Genomic DNA, 18,955 nt, shown 5'->3' on the forward strand with positions numbered 1-18,955 from the left:
CCAGAAGGTGGCAGCAAATATTCTTCCTGACAAGAAATAAACAGTTTATTCCAAGGAAATCTAGTAGGAGTCCCATGGCCAGAAGTTTTGGGTATTTTCTTTCTATGGGCATAAAAGTACTGTATTTTGAGAACTGCATATGGATAAAGATTAAATGATAATGAAAAGCTGATTTTCTTTCATTTGCACAAGTGCAAAGTGAGCTAACAAAATAATTTATCACAAGTTAGCAATAGCCTTATGTTTTCTAACCACACAGGAATTTTGCAGTAGTGAAGGCCTAATTCTAATAATTTCCTTTCCTCTTCTACCATTACTTGACGGCTAAAAAGGACTTCATTTTCAAAAGCAAAATTTGTCTCAAATTTTGTCGCAAAGTTTATCTGAGTTGCCACAAAACTCATGTGTGGTGGCTGACAGTAACCGCTTCATTAATTTGTATACAAACCATGAAAACAAGACTGTTCTCCCCTGAAATAACACCACATTTAGAAACAATCTGAATTTAGAATAAATTCGATTCCAGTCCTAAAATTCCCTATACATTTTCAGAATCAAGCCCTGACAAGACAGCTTTGAGGAAGTCATGATCAGGCCTGAACTCTGTGATTCTAATCTATTCCTGGTCTCAGGACAGCCACTGCCAAGGTTTTAGTTGTTAGACAGGTGAGATTCCCTCCCTCTCCAGCCATTAGCCAAATTTCTTCATTCTCGTTTTAGTCTACTGTAAGATATTTCAAGAGTTTCAAATAAAGATTATTTTCACATTTTATTTCAAAACGTTTGGTAGTTGTATTGTAAAATGGCTGTAGCATTTACGGCAGAGCTGGCAGCATTTCAGAGAGAAGTTATTTTTAATTACATAAAGTTTAAATAATTAATGGTTTGGGAGAAAAAATAAAAATAGCTGTAATAATATTAACAATACATCTCCCTTCCATACTCAGCTCAGTTAAAAAAGCTGAAGTTCTTCTTTCATATATTAAAAAACAAAACAAAAGAAAAGAAAAACAGAAACAGAAAGAAGGAAAGAACTGAAAGGCATGAAAATTCAGTATAATTTATTTTGTCCTACCATTTTCTCAGTGGTTTGGTCTGTAACTGCAGTGACCATTACAAGCCCATAGAAAGCCAAAGGAGAAATGCATCACTCTGGGCTTTTTAAAAAGACAGAGTCACTTTTTGAGATAAAACAATTGTTTTTATCTGCTTCCTCCTCCTTTGTCTCCTTTCTGTGTAAACAGCATCCAGGCACTATTGTTAACTCAGATTTGAATGTGCTTTGATATGGGATTAAGGACCAGGACCATAATTAAAAGATAAAGATAAAACTGCTTTAATGACTTAGACACCAAGGTCCAATTTATTCGAGTGACTTCATTAGGGAGGAGTTTATATGGAGAGAGTTTCACTGCAATATTCAGACTCCAACTCACTTTTGTCTCCTTGACTGGTAAGAAGGCAGTTGTGGCATGTAAACACACACACACAGACAGAGTTTTCTCTTACTGAGATGTGCCACCTGAGACAGAAAAACAGCTGCTGGGAAATCCTTTCACTAAGCAGTATTATGCATTCTTATTTAGTCTGGAAAAGGAGAAGTACCTTTCTGACTCCTGCCTTTAAAATTTGTGCTATTTTATGAACCTAAGTATATTTTCTTTGTGTCTTTCCAATTTCCTAATTAACAAGAAAATTGAAATAGCTGTAAGTTCCAAGTAACCCATTTTTCCTCACTATTGGTTAAGATATTATTGAATCAAAGGTAGACAGTCACACTCATCCATCTTACATTAACTAGATGTACACGTGCACACACCTAAGTACCACTTTTACATTAATTTACTTATATATGGAAATAGTTGCTTTTGGAAGTAGTATTATATAAATTTTACTTTATGTTAACACACATAAATATCAGAGATTCTTGCCATGCCATAAATGTTTGCTTCAGTGAGCAGTTTGTAACTTGTTTGCATTTTCAAAATCAGTGTTAATCCACACCTAACCTAAAGAGTTTAACCTGTTTGCAGAGACACACAAGGCACTCAGCAGCTGTCAGGATTCTGCCATTGCAAAGGAGACCTCGAAATGGCCTTTCCTCTTCTTTGCATTTAGGAATCACTTTCCCTTCAATAACTATTGTAGAAAAGGTTTTTCCCCTCTGAAAACATCCAGGAACCGGAAAAGAACATATTAATCCCTGTAGAGGGTTCTAGTTTGTCTTGCTGCATAATACTTCAATATTCTAATAACTGTTTTACCACTAGATTACAGGAGTACAAAATGTGATGAAGTAGTAATTCTGGTAGGATTTCACTTTTCTCTCCTCCCTTGATTTCTGAAGTGAAAAATGAAAAATCTCTACCCCCCCATTTATATGACTTTTTTTAGAGCTTAAGGGAGACAGAGGAGAGAGTAATTATTGTCTACTTACACTTCATATTTTCTGCTGTGTCTGGGGTTTGTGCATTGTTTCCAGTGCATGCTTCTCAACAGATGTATCTCCAAGACTAAAATATAAAGGGGAAATATCAGAAAGTATTAGCATGTCTGGCTGCTGCTGTCCAGCAGGTGAATGATGGATTCCAGTGCCTGGAAGTTGCCCTAATTCCAGAGTCTGTGTTTGTTAGCTTGAGGGGGCTGAACACCAAAGTAGTGTGCTAGTTAGTAAGTGGGGATCTCTCTGAACTCCTTCCTTAAATTCCTTCAAACCCTTATGGAATAGACAAGGTTCTTCCCATATACTTCAGCCTTCTTCCAGGTATATCACCTGGAATGCAACTTACCCTCACAGGTTTTGTCCTCTCACAATCCAAGAAGATAAATATTAGTTAAACCCACACACTGTTCAGTCCTTCCTTCATGGAAGCAGAGATTATCCTAACTTTACCAAAGCTAGAGGAAACAGATGTGCATTTTCACATTTTGGAATTTGAAAGTTAAAATCCAGCCTAATAATGATATATTTTTATAAACATAATAATAAAAGTCTTTGGAACTCTCCTAAAGACAAGCTATCAAGTGGGAAATGAAAGGCCAGATCAGAACTTCTACATAAATAATACAATAGAATGATCCATCTTGATAAAAAGTGGTGGGACACACTTAATACCGCATCATTCTCTGATTAACCTCTGTCAAAGAAAATTGATTCCTGCTTTATAACTTATGTTTACACCAAAAAGATCCTCCATAACTTGATGAACTCTGGAGTTTTTCTCTGAACAGGAAAGGCTAAACAGTATCTCATCTAAATGTCTTGAAAAGCCATTTTATCCAACACTTGTTTCAACAGTATCATTTCCCTCTGCATCTCTGAAATCCTACAAAGTACTCACAGGGCTTTGAACTGGAATTTCCATTGAAAAAGGGGAACTTTTCTGTTCTAGAACCCTCCTGAGAGGAGCTAACATAAGTGGACTAATGAGGTGGACCCGTTTGATCAACTTCCTCATCCCTCTCTACAACTTTATCTTCTCCCTTATTCTCAGCCTTATATTCTGAATTGCCACATAATTCCTTGTGGTTTGGGTTATCTGATTAATTTCTAGCATCAGGGTGTGCGCGTGTGGGATTAATAATGTTGGGGAGTTTCCTCTCTGGAAATGCCAACTGGGAATAGCTGATCTTAGCTAAGAGGTGAAAGGATAGTCCTGTTATAAAGCATCAGTGGTGAAACTTGTCAAAACTCATGACATAACCCCTGAGTGTCACTACACTTTTCTAAAGAGATTCAGGCTATGTACGACCAAACTGACTGAAAATGATGAAATCTGAAGTCTCTTCCTCAGTTTCCATCTCTCATACAGAAGGCTGATATCGCAATACGACTTAAAATCCGAAGCAGTGGTCGTTCACATTTCTCAAATGCAGCAAGATCCTGTGGCAGAAAAACTTAAAATGTGACACTTCCATGTGAATCTTTGTTAGATCAGCTTTACCTTAAACGATCATACACCTGGTTGGCTGCTTTCTAGTTCTTGCTCACAGGGTTTTAATTTTGGGAAGCTCATTAGGAAAAGTAACACAGGGCCATGTCGTTCAGATTAAAATCTAGCAAAGTCTCTGGCAAAAAGAGGCAGGAATTTCACAGCCGATTTCAGAATTAAAGGCATTTAAGCCCAAGAACATGAATCAATGAGTTGAGGAAGCACGTTTATCGAGGCTCTAAGCACAAGGTGATTTGTGCAGCACAGGGAGAGGGTCAGGCCTGGGGACAGGCTGTACCTCCTTCGCCTGCTGCCAAATGGCTGCTGCGGGCAGAACCTTCTCAGGAACACAGTTTCTGTTTCAAAGTGCTGCGTTACTAAGAAGATTAGGATTTGTCAAAAATGAATGGATTGCTCCTATAAGTGGGTCGGAATGTACTGAAATTCCGAGGGCATTGCCTTTTAAAGAAGCCAAAAGTAGCGTCATGTAAGGGTATTAAGTGAGTGATTGCATTAATGCCTTTAATTGCTTGTGTTCACTTTTATGCCCCAAAAAGTGAAAACTAGGATAAGTCTAATAATTTTCGAGTAAGAAAGGACTTTCTTAAAAGGAGATTGCCAAAGATATGTTCTTGGACAGATGTCCTAGACAGAGCCTGTCATCAAATAAATTAGGCTGTGCCTAATGTTAGAAAGAGCCTCGTAAACACACAGAGAACTGTCACAACATGACTCCCTTCTGCATCAAGAATGGGCTTTTCAGAGCAAGGCACACCAGCTAAGTAGTGGGAAAGCTGCACAGTAGCTAATGCCACTGTACTTTTTCAGTAAAAGCCTGTCTTTGGTCTGCTTAAAAAAATTCAATTTGCTGTGTCTTTGTTCCTGTTTCTTTCTCTGCCTCCTTCTTTTCCAGTAAATTGAGGTGCTAAAAGATGCCCGTAGACATAAAAAGGGACTGCCAGGATGTCACGTGCCTTCGGGGTCTTTTGCTCCAGTCTGGAAATGAAGAGAAGGGGCTTCCTTTCTTGCTGTTTGATAACTGTATTTGGTATTTTGTCTTCCTAGGGAAGAAGCAGCGGCCGCTCATTGTCGCTTCCCGGGAGACCTTCTTCATTCATTCCTCGAGCCATGTCTCCCACTTCTCCTCTTGTATTTCAGCCTGCCCCTGACTACTTCAGCAAGGCAGATGCAGCAGCTGACAAGCCTGGCAAGAGACTGACTCCCTGGGAAGCAGCAGCCAGATCTCCCCTCGGCCTAGTGGATGAAGCTTTTGGCCCCCAGAGCATGCAGGAATCCATTGCTGCTAACGTGGTATCAGCTGCTCGCAGGAAAACGCTTCCTGAGCCACCAGATGAATGGAAACTTAAAGTTTCTTATGAGCCTCCAGCCCCAAGTGGTAGCGTAGCCTGGCTAGGAGGGAAGCAGTCGGGGGTTCTATCACCCCAAAAAGGCTCCCTGGCTGCCCCAAGTGCCCCCAGCCAGGCTGGCCCTAAGCTGCAGTATCCCTACTGCACTCAGCGCTCCACAACGGATCCCGACATCCTGTCCATGGATTCCAGGTCTGACTATTGCTTGTCAACAGCTGATTCCAACTACAATCCACAGCCAAGGGGATGGAGGCGTCCAACATGAGTAGCTGAAGGGCCTGGGGCGTTTTCCCTTCCTCCAGCTCAGCAAGCCCTAAGATCTGAGTTGGAGAAGGAAAGTTTCTTGCTGGCCTGGTGATCTCTGAAGTAAAAAAAAATGAGGAGACAAAATTGAACGGAGCACAGTTTTCACATGACTGCAGTGCTAGCAGCCTCTAGAATAGACTCAGTTTTACACCTAGGATTGTTCTGTTTGTCAAAAGGCAAAAATATGCATTTCTTGGGGTGAGGGGGAGATGAAAGTGGGGCAATCCATGTACCTGATGCAAAAATCTAGCAAATATGTAGAAAGTGACAGCAAAAATGCTTGCAGTTAAGCTAATGAGGGAAAAAACCCAAAAAAGGTAAAATAAGGGCATTTTAAAACCAGTTAAGTATTTTTCAGGATCTTGTAGGTTTTCTGAGTATGTTTGACATGAGTTCCAAGAGACTAAATATAGTCGTATTTGCAAGAGTTCTAATGGAAGTGGAAGACTTTGAAGCACTGGCTTATTTGCCATATGTTTTTTTTACTGCCTTTCTATAATGAGTTAAGAAAGTAAATCCATGAATATTTTTACTGTGGCAATGGTACCTGAATCACCACAATATGTAGATACAGGAAATCATACACAGTCACTCATTTCAGGTGGATTTCAAGACAGTTTCAATCAAGTTTTACATCTTGTAATTATTCTGAAAACACCAGGAAGAAAGGCGTTGTCAATAGAGATCAATACCATGATACTTGAACAACAAAAGAGATGAGGAGTGTATTTAAACTGGATCGCAAGTTATTTTTGTAATAAACTGTCAAACAAGTCAGAGGCTGAACAGCCTTTATTTTTCTCTGTGAAATGCACTATTTGCTGAGCATTTGCTGCTCCAGTGCCTGGCCATCCAACTAGCTGGGCAGTTATTCGTGTTTCTAAGGTAGCTCAATGTTTAGAAAGCTTTTGAGTTGTGTCCTTAGTGGGGAAGACATAGGAAAGTTGTTTAGCAAGAACAGTTCCTTCTCTACGTAGGAATTGGTATGTGCCAGGGGGTTTCTGATACGTGGTGCACAGTGTGAGTCTAGGAGCAGATATTTGGGTGCTTGGTTATACCTCAGTGGTGTTGATGGATCTGAAGGGATGGTGAATAATTTTTGCTGGTGAGACATAACTTGCATCTGCAATAGAAGTAGAAATATGTGTCTAAAAATGTGTGTGTTCCAAGTTTCCTGGATAGTTTGGATGTTGTTAAAGCATTAAACGAACACCCCGAGTTTTACAAAGGGCTGCCAATCCTCCTTATTTAGTGGAGAATTCTTGAAGGATCTGTGAAGCACAGCCAGCTGAAATTATTGCAGAAGCACTGTTAACTATCCTTAGTTTCAGTAAGGCTGTCACTCTGAGTGAAGGGATTAGATTAGAAAGAGCTAAAATGTATAAGTGGCAAGAAAAAATATAGCACCAAATATTCCCATCTGCAAAGAATTCTTACTTATAGCAATTATAGAATGTTATTGGTACGGAGGAGAAAGGAAAATTAAATCCAAGTTCAGTTGAGCTGGAACTTCCCCTAAAAGCAAATAATTACAGGAAAAATGCAGCCTTAATGAGTTTAAGTTGGCAGAAATTCTGTAGCCAAACAGAAGTCTCCCTAAAATTCAACTGATCCTTATGACCAGTCAGGAAATGAAGACATGAGAGTGGTAAACCCTTTAGAATAGGATCATATTGCTAAAGCATTTTACAGATTTATTTCACAATATGAACTTGCAAAAAAGAAAAAAAAAAGTGATTAAGAAAAATTACATGAACAAGGCAATGATATGCCTGAAAATGAGCTTTGCACCTCAGAGTTATATATGCACATAATCAGAGTAACTTTTCCTGCCACACAGGCAGAAATAGATGTTCCTCCACAGAGTCCCTTTTATCACAACTGGGAATATTCCACCAGTGGGACTGCGGAAGTCTCCTTTGCCTTGAGGGCTTGTACTCAGATCTAAACCTATTGCCTGGGAAATACATGCCAAATCTTCACTTCATTTCAGTTAAATTATAAATCAAATTGAAATTCAGTGAACTTTATCGCTCAAGGTCATCAAGGCCTTAACTCTTCAATAAATACCAGTGCATATGCGCTTCACAGAAGGCCTACCTTCTGAAATGTGCATGCCTCTTACATATTTTGCTGACCTGTGGTCCATATTACCATAAGAAAACAAGTTCCTGTTCTCAGGTCAAGTTCAAGTTTCTGGTTTTAACTGTTTCCTTTACGTCAGTAAACAGAAAACCAGATTAATGAGTGCATTAAGGCATATTTTTTTTACCCAACACCATTATTTGAAATTGGACACCTAAATTTACATTCCCACTGAAAATATTGCTGTGAATTCTGAGGTCATGCATCTACCAGAAGCAAGTGTGAGCTTAATTTTATGGTACATGGAATAAAAAAATTTCCAAAAGTGTTTTTAGATTTTGATATTGCAAAAAAGTTATGATACAAAGTGATCTTGGAAAGGCTTTAATGCTGTGATCACGTGGCATTACAGGAAAACATTCTCTAGGATGAAGCCCTAACTTTCACCCCAAATACGCAACAAACACAAGTGAAGAGTTTCAGACAGGATCATAGACTTCCTGTCAACCTCCCTAGAACAAAAAATGTGCAGCCTTATAATTTCATCCTATCACAAGCAGGAATTAATCTCTGAGTACTTCTGTGAACATGAGAATTCCTGACGCTGAGTTCCACGTGTCTTTGTATCTTATCGTAGATTAATTTGGGTGTTTGACATGACTTACTCCAGATGGTTTGGTTTTTTCCTCCTGCTGAGGATTTCCTAGCTCTCTTTCCCATGTGGATTCTCCCACATCTAATATGGAATGGGTTCCCAGTGCAGCATTCCCCCCAGCAGCAATGCTGGTAAGTGGATCTGGCCTCCTTGATGCCATCTATTTTTACAGAGTCTGTGGGCAATGGATTGTCTCTGAGATCTGCTCCTCTGCCACAGAGAAATGGAACTAATAACCATTTTTGAAGTTAAAATGGGAGGGCAGACATGAGGGCAGGCATGCAGACAGATCACATAGCCTTGTTCAGAAGGAAATCCAGCTAAATCCAGATTGAGACCACGGAGTGATTTCAAAGAAAGCAGCAGGCCTGGACCAGTAAATGAAATATTAATACATCAGAGCTTTAGAAGGACCCCATGGCATTTTCCACTTTCTGTCCTTCACCCCATTCCTCCACTTGCAAAGCATCTTTCTATCAAATAGTTGTGACTGTTGTGTGTGAGTTCTGAATATGTTACCGCAAGTATTTCATACATTTGCTTTTGAATGCACAGATCTGCTCAGTAAATGTGAGGAAAATCTTCTCTTGGTATTTTAAATCGTTGGCTTTGTGCTCACCCTCAGAGGCATCTCTGTTAACATGCAGAGCATCTGAATACACAATATAACTGAAAATTTAGTTTCTTTAGTTATGCTAGACGATGATGTTCACAACTCTTGTTCATAGTTTGTTTTCATTTTGGTGTGCTTTAACACAACCAAATATCTATTCACACTGCATTTCTGCCTCGTAGCAAGAGACTGTGTTATCTTTATAAAAGACTTTTCACTTCTAAAGGCTTTTGCTCATTGCAAAGGACACTTTATTTGACAGTGCATGCCATCGATGTAAATTGTATCACACAATAAAGTGATTTGACCAATCAGATGAGAAACACAATTTTGTTTTCCCTAAAATCTTGTCTGTTTGTTTAAATAATCTGAACCCAAGTAAAGCCTAATCTCTTTTTTTCTGCACCATTTTTAGACTCACTGACTTTGCCTGTCAGTGACCTCGTGCTGGTATGAGCTTCTAGAAGCTTAAATCAGCCGCAGGTCAAAAAGGCAACTTATCAAATTTAGTAGAATTTCATTTCCATACTAACTAAGCAGAGGAAGGAAATTCAGTGGAGCACAATCTACCCAGGTTAAATAACACAAACAGAATCGTTTTTACTGTTCAAACATTTTCCACCCCAACCACGAAAACGTACAACTAAAATCTACTTACTATACTTACTTGTCTACTTTATTTGCACCTAACCTTCTGTTTAGTGCCTTGTTCACTGCTGTATTCTTGTTGTGTATTCTCAATTGAAGCATACCATTCAAACATGAAATAAATATTGTGAATAAATTGTGAACCCAGTCTGTACACTATGCAGGCTCTTTGGATAAATAGCTCTCCAGGAAATAAAGCCAACATACACAATCTAGCTGTGGAAAGCCAGATCAGATTTGTAATATAGACATGAAATGAATCCCAAAGCAGTTTTTGCTTTTGTAAAGCAAGCAGGATTCTGTCCACAGTACAAGAAAAATGATTGATACATGGAAAACTTGAGGAACTGAAAAAGCTCCACAATAACATTTGAAGAGCTTTGCTCTACAAAGGATTTACAAAGTTACAAGAGACTCAGTACTGTTCCTTTCTATGGCTACATTTCCATTCTTCTTTGGTAAGTTCTTAAATACATAATAAAGCAAGCATAAGGCAGATTCACAGTTTAACACAACTCCCTTGACTTCAGTAATTGGCAACAGATAAAAAATCTCTCCGCCAGGCCAACAGTCACAGATCTGGTAGGATGTTTCCCTCTCCACAGAATGTACCCCGGGTTTCTTGGAATGCCCTCAATTTTCTGGTGCATTCATCAATGCTTAAGAGCATTTAAAATGACTCCAGCGTGGCTCCCTTACTGAATGTGAGGCTGGTGGAATGCGGAATTTAAGTCCAGAAAGGCAGGTCTTTCCAGGCCAGTGTCTGGTTTTCCTCATTTGAAAACATTTGTGCTTTGAAATTGTTTCCTGGATCTATCACTGGACCTTAAAAAAGAAGCCTTGTGTTGCTGCTGAGTCAGAAACAGCGCTCAAGATGCTGGAACATGTCTGGTGTTTGTTCACACATTTTCAGTCCTAAAAAAGGACTCAAGTGTTCCACACCCCAAACAAAATGACCTCGGGAGGGTTTGTGCGCACGCACATGAAGTTGTGGGGCATTTTTGTGGAGAAAGAAAGGTAATGGTCAATTACCAGATGTTAATGGAGAACAAGGAGAACATACTGTGCTGCACTACAGTTCAAACAGCTGGAAGGTTACAATTCACTGACATGTATAAAAAAGAAGGTGTTGATAATCCTCTAAATCGAATTTTATCTTTAAAGTAAATCAAAACCCAAGGGTAATTTTGTCTAAGTACTGCAGAGGTTCATGACTAATTTTTTCCCTATAAATAAGGAAACCAAAGGAAAGATATGCCAATTGCTGGACAAACAATGTTTTATGTTGTAAGTAGTTTAAACCAGGCTGTAGGCAAGCAGAATTTGCCCAAGGCAAAAATGGAAAATAAGCTTTTCAGAATTCTAAATCAGAATAATAGATGTATTGGTATAGTTTCTCAGCATGAACAACTTCACAGAACTGTGGCAGCTGTAAAACAATTGCCACTCTTTATATTATTAACAATTGCTATGTCATCTTAATTTTAATCAGTCACTTCCTAATTCAATGGATGCACTTGAGTTTAGACTCAGAAAGTCAGTAACTTTTGAAAAACAAGAATCAACATAAAGTCAGCATATTCTTAACTCTGTGGCATTTCTAATGTTTTGGGGTTTTTTTCTAGCAGAAGGGCTTATAAGCATCAACACAGCGGTTTTGATCAGGTGCTCATCAGCTACTCTGATTTTTAGGTCTGTTCAAGACAGTTTATGTTTAAATGGAAATGTTTTGCCTATAAAATAGTTTGCATACAAACACAGGACTTGAAGCTCCCTAGTGAATGACTTAGAATATTTTTAAGAAGATGATCAATACTGGTAACTTCTATAGTTTCCAAGGAACTCCCCACCACAGATCCACAGAATTTCATGATTTTGTGAACGTTCAAGATTACTTTCTCCACTGTGTCTGTGGAGTTCACCATTCTTTACTTCCTCTGGCAGTTTAAAACCCCAAGAGATTTTCCCGTGTGGCAGTAAAATAGAAAGATTTGTGTAGAAATTCATAAATCTTCATACTGAATCAATATGCCCCGAGAAAAACCTGCATTTCAAAGAAACACCAAGAACAAAAGAAGGCAACAAGACTCCTTCGACCACGTCAAGCAGAATTCTGATACCAGGTAAGTCAATAGGAGCCTGACTAATTTACCACTTTTGCCAGCAGGGCAAGGGCTTCACCTCACACAGAAATGTGACACCACAAAACAGCAAATTTACAAGCACTGAACTGGTGTCAGCAGTCCTGTAGATTTTTGTAGCCTGTAGAATTCAAAAATCTGAATGACAAAACAATGAGGCATTAATCAGATTTGGTAATGATATCTTCTGTTAGGAACGTGCTCACTGGTGTGCAGAATTATGGAGAGTTGTCTCTGCTGAGGCTCAAGTTGCTGTCTTGGCCTCCCATATAATCAGTGTGGAGGTGTATTTTCTAAAAAGACATTAACCCCATCCCCAAATAAATGCCTAAAATAGGTGGACTGTGTCTCAGGACCTCAGCCATAGCCTTACAGCACTCCAAACTCACCTAGGCTTGCAGAGGTCTGTTTGGATAATTCAGCACTTGAGCATCAGCAGACCAGAAAAACCACCCAAGGACAGTGAAGAGATGATTATTGTTAATTTGGGAGCCATTAAGTTCTGGAAGTTTAAGCAGATGTTTTGTCAAAATCGACTTGGAGGTTTCCCAAAGGAACACATCACCACTCATCTCTTCCTACACTTTAATAAGCTGCTGTTTACCCTGAAGTATTAGATACAGATCACCGTGGTTTTGAATGTTTGTTACTGGAGTTAGATGTGATTCCTCTGCATGTAACCTCAAACGAACAGCAGTATGAATACAGGTTTGGAGAGCAGCAGTCAAAACAGATAACATTCAGACAGAAGCTTTACTTTTCCTTGTGACCTTTATAATAATTCCTACTGCTCTGAATGCTCTGCCATAAACTGTGTACTGGAGGGCAGAGAACACAAAAGTAGCTGGGACTAAGTTCACAACTGCAATGAGGATTATGGGCACTTCCAAGAAGCACTGTAAATTTTTTTCCCCTCAGATAATAACTTGATTGTTTGTACTTTTCATATTTTTACTTTCCTGTTTCAAATTCTTGCCATTATTCACGATCTCCCTTTCAGATACTGCAGTGTGTATGAAATGCATTACACCTTTTGATAAAGCATATAAACCTCCTGAAAAACCATAGCTAAACTAAATACAGGAAATACATTATATTGAACACTCTCCTACATATACACGAAAGCTCACAGGCCACAGAAGATGTCAAGTAGGCACAGAGCAAGGGGGTAAAAATAAAATCATGTTTTACGAGTAAAGCAGAAAGATTTTATGATACCAGACTGCAGGACATGGTAGGTTTCCAAACTTCTATTTCCCTCTGCATTTTAGGGACTGGTGCAATCTCTGGAACAAGGATGGTTAGTTTGTCACTAAGCACTTCAAGCTTATTTATACACTATTATCAGGTTTATTGCTCTAAAGTTTTGCAAGCCCAAAAGAAGAGAAGCACTTTGACTAAACCTAGTGCTGTCCAACAGAGAGCAATGGTACACAATCCATACAATCCATACTATTTGCTCTCTTTGACAAAGCCTCTGTTTCAAAAGAGAAACTGAGGCACGATGAGAGATCTGTGGGGACACCAGATCATTATCAAGCAGTATCATTATCATTATCAAGCAGTATCATTATCAGCATGTCCACTGAACTCAAATGCCATAAAACTTTGAAGTCTCATGCTAAACCAGATGGTATAGGAGGCATCCATCCAGCACTGTTTAAACAGTAGCTGATTATTCCTGACCTCAGCAGCACGGGGTGGACAGATGTCATTATCTTGTTTTACCAGTGGAAGAGAACAGGGAATGGAAAGAACACATGCGCTGCCCAGGGCTGTTGGGACAATGGCAATGCTGCACTTGGATGGGGATATTCCTGGCTCTTCCCTTCACCTATAATCCACTGGCTATTTATGGCAGCCATGCGTACTTCACAACCAGCACAATTACGTTCTTACAGCTCAGAAAGGGAAGAGGAAGGAAGCTGCAGGTCCTCTGAAGAAACAATCTAGTAATTCAAGAGACAGATCAAGTTATGGCCCAGACTGCCAGAAAAAAAATCACCAAATCCCATGAGAGAGAACGTAAAGCTTTGGAGTTGTTTACTCATAGTAACCACAGCTGAGTGAACAGAGATTAACCTCAAAGGGCAGCAGAAGGATTAGTTTAAAACACCAGAATTAAAGGGAAGTCCACATTTGCTTACCATAACGGGAGCCCCTGTTTTCTTCCATGTCACTGTGCTAGTCTCACCTAAAGCCAGTAACAAAGCAAACAAATCCATCCAAAGGAACCAAATGTGAAGGTCCTGTTAAATCTGAGCCTCTCCATGAGCCATTGCCAAATCAGCATTGCCATGTCTTCAGTCTGACGTCTGTTATTAAGGAGCACATATTGTTTCTGTATCTGTCTGAGCAGTAATGTAAAAGATACACTCAGCTGCCAGCAAGGGGATCAACCCTGCCACCCAAGGGAAAAGAATGTCACAGCCATACTCAAAGGCACCAAAGGAAGGCATATTTATATCAGGAGCCACTTCCATCAACCTGGGGAAAAGGTAACACACGTGAAAAACTCTTGCACCATCTTTCATAATTTATCTCGTGCCTCCTTGAAAACTGCTTTAATAAGAAGCATGATTGATTTAAAAATGAGTGAGCAAAACTTGACTAACTTGCCACTTCTTTCTCAACAAAGTGGAGTTAATTGTTAACTTCTCCTTTTTAGCACGTGGCATAACAATAAATGTAGATAAAATCAGGTTGCTGACAAAGTGTTGTGACGAACAAAAAGCTTAAAGAAAAAAAAACCAAACTGCGCTAATGGATTAGCAATACTAATTCCTGGAAACAGAAACCTCCCGGAAAAGAGAGACAGCAAGTACATAAACAGAATGCAGCACAAGCACTGCCAAAGAATCTTCCTTGAGTGCACAGTGGCAAAGGACAGCCTCAAGATAATGAACCAATGTACAGTGAGTCCATGTGATTGTGTGTCCACCAGCCATTTTCCATGCAAGGTGCTGAGGCACAGTCTCTGGGGGAAAGGGAAGGAAGCTGGCACAATTAAAGTGCATTATGTTCACAGTCAAAAGTCACACAGGCTTTGGTGCTTCTGGCTTCCTTGCCACACAGGCCCAAGTTATCAGCCACCTGAATGACAGTACTAAAGAGCTGTTAATTTAAGTTGTAAGAGTAAATGCAATTCAGGGGGAAAAGCAAAAACATTGGATCTGTTCATCCCTAATCACTCATCCATGTCTCTTCTTTCCTATTGCTCCAGAGCACGGCTATTTGTTCTAAATCAAATGTCACATGATAAAGATAAATATTTCCCTAAAAAAAACCCTTCAGCCTTTGTATTCAAGTGTGTACATAACATATTATACATATCTTTTTTTCCTGTAACATAGGAAACAATAGTTTCCAATAACACTGAAGAAGAACTTCTGTCAGAGTTAGGATGAAAGGGAGTCCACATTTCTGGGAAGTTTTACTCTTCAAAAAGCCCTAAGTCCTGCACCAATGACTTTTACTCTTGCAGTGTGTTTTTTGAGGGGGATTGAAGTATAGAGACAACTCCAAATCTTTACCAACAATAGTTTCTTGTTTCTTTTAGTTCTGTTCACTGTTCTAAGCAAAAGAGGAATTCAGAAAAGCAATTAAGCTGCAGATGCTGGCAGATTCTGTTTGATTTGACAGATAAGCTTTATCTGAATTAAGGCATATAAAAGTGTTGGTACAGCAAGTGCTACTCCCCTGGGCACAATGCCCACATTTAGGGCAGCTCAAGTAATGGAGAAATTACTCAGGAGAGTGAAACACACATGTACAATCCCACAATGCATTCCCACACAGTGCCAGGAGTTTTAATTCCACATCTGTAGAATATCAAGGGTAAGAATGGAAAGTATCTATGGCACGGCTGGACTCTTGTAAAGTGGAAAAGTGGAAAAGATGAGATGGTAGGAGTTTTGTTTTCTGCTAATCATCTAGCAGGCTCATTAGTCATGGAATGCCTCTAAACACAGTGGATCTGTGAAGAAAGAAACAGGAGCAACAGCATTGAGAGAAAATACAGCAGATTTCAGGACTGAAACATTCCGTCTCCCATTTTAAAATAATTCTTCTTGTTAAGATGGAAGTGTGGATCAAAATTTGGCCTTCATTTCTTCATATTTAAGAGTTTTGTGAGTTCACAATTATTTGGATGCAGCAAATTACTTTTTATTAAAAAAAAAATAAAAATTAAAGAGGCAGACTCATGATGGTGTAACCCAGCCAGTATTACTTCCAATCCCATTGCTCACACTTGGTAAAGAGTAGTATCCAACCTATTGTATATTGATTGTATATTCCAAATACCCTGTAAAACACATCCTTTCTGTGGCAACCTGCTCAGAGATCTTTTCTACATGACTCCAATATTAGCTAAAGTAATAAAAAAAGGGAAAAACGGCAAGAATTAATCATAAACTTGGATATTATCCCTAAAATATGTGCATAGTAGTACAGGAGATGTGCTCCACACAATGAAAACTACTGCAGGATTTTGCACTTAAAAGGGTCAAATTGACAGGTGTATTTGGGAGTATAATGCAATTGTGACAAGTGACAGTTTTAAAATTTATACTTGCTTAAGTCAATGATACTGTATTCAGTTCCCCTGAATAGCATAGCCTTTTAAATGGGTTTGGAAACAGTGTTAAAATTTTTGAAAGGCAAGGTCATGATCCGTCTTGATAACACAGCAACAAAGAATGGTACCTCTAATTCACCACTTTTGTGTTAACTTACAAAAAGAACATCTGCTGTACTACAGGCTTTATACGTCTCAACCATGAAGTATTCTATTTCACTTCAAAGTTAATGGGATCACCAGAAAGTACCCAAACACTGGAAATGCCACACAGCAGAATAGCAACACCATCCGTGCCGTTTAGGGAAAATTCACTTCAGATGGTTGCTAACAATTTGCACTGCTGTGTGCAGAAATTAGTTCCCTACATGTGAGAAAAGGAAAAAAAATGCCCCAAAATCAAACTGATACTTCATCCTGCTTCAATGGTGACAATCATGTTGAATTTTTTCTACAAGGAGACCACTTTGGTGGTGGGCAATTCCTACCTTTTTTCCCCAGCAAAATTAACAGTGACAAGAGAGAAACTCCAAACCTTCTTTGATAATGAAACCACCAAACAGAAAACAAGTTCAGCCAGACTATAATCTTAGAAGTGAGGTCTACATCTCATTTTTGGTTATTGGGAAAAAACCACAACAGCAATAACACCCTACATCTTCTCTGCTGATACTGAGTCTGCCTGTGAAAAACACCTAGAGAAGAACCTTCACAAATTCCAGAGGCAGACTTACAGCTTTAGAACTATCTCCTTGCTAATAAAAAAAAATCATTATGCAACTTTATTAAACAAATAATATCTGAAAGCTTCTAAAACATATCCAGGTGTCCCTGCCTCTCAAGCCTGGTTGTTAAATGACACTCAATGCCTATAAGGTCAGCAAATACTGCATGGTTGCAAGGGGAACATCTCTTGCTTTGGTCACATGATAGTCAGCTGAAGATGACCAGAGTTTATTTGGATGACTTTTTTATTCCTTCTACCTTCACTACGTAAGGATTTAATTTCTCAGCCAAAAATTGAATAGGTCAGCAGAAAAGCTGTTTCTTAAATACTCAAATGTCTGAATGGAACTGATTCGTTTTGGACTAAAATGACTGTCTTTTTTGTATTGTATATTCATTTTCCAAAATACAGCATGCGCTCTTCCAAAAGACCAAAATAAATTTCTCCCTCTTCAGAGGCCAAAAACGGAACTAATTTTCCTTATACAACTAATGCAGAATGAACAGCTTACATGTACTTTAAAAGAAAACGCAGTCTGTCCTAAGGGTGTATTTTCCTCAGATCTCCTCACTGAAGAAAACTGGCCTCCCAACAGAGGATCTGTTCCCTGAGCATCATCTACAACCAGCCTTTAACTGACTCTCTAAGTCTTCACAGATCCTGAATAAAGAGAAGCAGTTACTGAGAAATGTTGGTCCAAATTTGTGGTTCGGTAACCAGCAATCTCTGCTTCAGAAGTCCTTTTGCCCAGTATCACAGAGTGAAGTCTAAAAATAGCCTAGCCTCTATATTTACACTGTTGGATAGGGTAAATCCCTAAATTCATTTTCAAAGCCTGCAAATAAAAATGACTTTGCAGAAGCCCTGAGATCTGAATTTAGGCAAATGCCTAAATGCCCATCATGTCTTAAAATGAGCCTCCTGCTCTGTAGCCTGAATATGGTGCTGCATATGCAATTCTGGACACCTCGATCTAAGTGCTTTCTAAAAACAGTCTCAATAAAGCTGGTGACAATCGAAATCAGAAATTTCGAGGCCTGCTGGTTTCTCCCAGTAGCACAGGTACTTTCTAGCTTTTCCAGCCCCAATGTTTTCAGCTTTGGGAAGAATAAAATAGGCAGCAGGTTCAGTGTTACCCTCAGGACCCAGCTGCAGCCCCCCTGCACTGAGTGCATTGCAGTTTCCACTGACGTTCAAGCGAGCTCTGTATGTGCTGAAGGGGAAATCTTATTTGGCAAGTGACACTACTACACAGCATTGCAATCCACTGAGTGCAGAGACAAATCCTGCTTTCATCCTTCTGCAGCAGCAAAGCCACATTAGCCGACACTCCCTGCCCTGAACCAATCATGGACATATCCTTGTTTTGATTTAAATATGTTCTTGAGCATGAAGGGCAGAGGACGGTGATTTATTTTCACAGAAAAATATGAGCGGCTATAATGATTAATGGGAAGGTAATTTTTCATAACACTGGGATACTAAAAAGAGAAAGAAATGTGGGACAAGTTATGTAATGTGTATTTACTGAAATATGCTTCATGTCTCTGAAAGGAGACATGATTTGCCATCTCTGGAGCGAACACGAGCTTTGCCACTGAGGGAAATTTCAGCTGCTTTTAATCACAAATCCATTCCCCCTAATTTATTCTAACTTATGGTGAAATGTCCATCAAAAACTATTATACCGAACCCCAGAATATCCACTACATGACATATTCCCATCTGGAAAAGAACAGTATCACCCTGTGACATGTAGGCCTAAAACTCCGTGGCACCAGTGAATACAGGAGCTGCCTTTCCCCAGAGCCCTGAGGATAAAGCAAGGTTAACACAGCTGCCCTGTGCCAGGACTGAAGGTTCCTGCAGACTGTGAGACATTAGTGTGAATCACTTACAAAT

The 18,955-nt window shown here is 39.3% G+C and overlaps 1 protein-coding gene across 5 annotated transcripts in view; it reads left to right on the forward strand.

Moving 5' to 3' along the window:
* SYNPO2 (synaptopodin 2) overlaps positions 1-6,727 on the forward strand; it is a 295,612-nt gene extending 288,885 nt beyond the window's left edge. For all 5 annotated transcript variants that reach the window (XM_066318416.1, XM_066318419.1, XM_066318418.1 and 2 more), the window contains one exon: positions 4,998-6,727. In XM_066318416.1, the coding sequence (XP_066174513.1) occupies positions 4,998-5,564 (567 nt within the window). In that variant the 3' untranslated portion in view covers positions 5,565-6,727. The remainder of the gene's footprint in view (positions 1-4,997) is intronic.
* Positions 6,728-18,955: the final 12,228 nt, after the last annotated feature.

The sequence above is a fragment of the Sylvia atricapilla genome, chromosome 4 (genome assembly GCF_009819655.1).
Source record: "Sylvia atricapilla isolate bSylAtr1 chromosome 4, bSylAtr1.pri, whole genome shotgun sequence".
Classification (NCBI taxonomy): domain Eukaryota; kingdom Metazoa; phylum Chordata; class Aves; order Passeriformes; family Sylviidae; genus Sylvia; species Sylvia atricapilla.